Raw genomic sequence first — 1,114 nt, 5'->3', positions numbered from 1 at the left:
CCCAAAACATATTCAACCTAAAACCCTAATCTGCAGTGAGACTTCAGTTTCAAGTAATCTCTCTGTTTGCTAAAGTTAAGATTTTTCAGTTAACCAAAAATATTCAAAACAGAGTTCTTCAAAAAGAAAATAGAGGAGAGAACGAACCCATGTAGCACAAAAGATCATAAACATTTTACAATTATTTTGTAACACATTCAACTTAAAACCTTAATCTACAGTGAGAGTTCAGTTTCAAGTAATCACTCTGTTTTGCCTTAGCCTTTACACATCAACTAAAGTTGAGAATTTTCAATTAACCAAAAAAATTTCAAAACAGAGTTCTTTAAAAAGGGAACAGAGCAGAGAATGAACCCATGTAACATAAAAAATCCTAAATATTTTACTTTTTTTTGGTAACACATTCAACTTAAAGCCCTAATCTACAGTGTTCATTTTCAAGTAATCTCTCTGTTTTGCCTAACATTTATTTAATTAAAGTTGAGATTTTTCAAAAACAGAGCAGTGAACGAACCCAAGTAGCAGCGGATGCCATCGGAACGGCCGTGACCAAGAAGATCGGCGGCGAAAACAGCGTAGCCCCAATTGCAGAAGCTCATGCAGATCTTCTGGAACATCCAGCTCGTGTCGGATCCGTACCCGTGAGACATGTACACCGTCCCTTTGATCTCACCATCTAAGGGAAGAAAGCTCTGCGTGAAGAGCTTGCCGTTGGGTGTTTCGAAGTAGGATTTGGTGTTACGCACGCCTTGGGAAGTGTAGTACTCTTCCTCCGGCATGTCTCCCCAGAAATACGGCGGCGGTGTCGCCGGAGCTGAATTGTTTGACTTCTCCGCCTCAGATGACATCGTTTTCGCTTTCTTTTCTTCTTCTCTACTGAATATGGTTGGTGGAGCTTGGGAAAGTGAACGCACGAAGGAGATAAATGAGAGTACATATATACAAGGAATATTAATTAAACTTGATTTAAATTAAAAGATAATTATTATAATTAATAAAGGTTTTTGGTATTCATTTTTTTATTACAGAAACAGTCCGTTTCTGACAATGTAAGAAAAGGAGAATTATCATGCCACATTTAGTAAATAATTACTTCTTCCCTTTAAAAAATCTT

At 37.1% G+C, this 1,114-nt stretch overlaps 1 protein-coding gene across 1 annotated transcript; it reads right to left on the bottom strand.

Annotated features, from left to right (window-relative positions):
- Positions 1-514: 514 nt before the first annotated feature.
- Positions 515-848, bottom strand: LOC106321860 (caffeoylshikimate esterase-like; the record flags this gene model as incomplete). The annotated part of the gene is made up of 1 exon (XM_013760089.1): positions 515-848. A coding segment is annotated over exon 1 (334 nt), but the record flags the coding sequence as incomplete, so codon positions are not given.
- Between the last annotated feature and the right edge of the window lie 266 nt (positions 849-1,114).

The sequence above is a fragment of the Brassica oleracea genome, unplaced genomic scaffold (genome assembly GCF_000695525.1).
Source record: "Brassica oleracea var. oleracea cultivar TO1000 unplaced genomic scaffold, BOL UnpScaffold03382, whole genome shotgun sequence".
Classification (NCBI taxonomy): domain Eukaryota; kingdom Viridiplantae; phylum Streptophyta; class Magnoliopsida; order Brassicales; family Brassicaceae; genus Brassica; species Brassica oleracea.
Note: the sequence above shows the minus strand (reverse complement) of the source record. Positions and strands in the feature narration are given on the sequence as shown.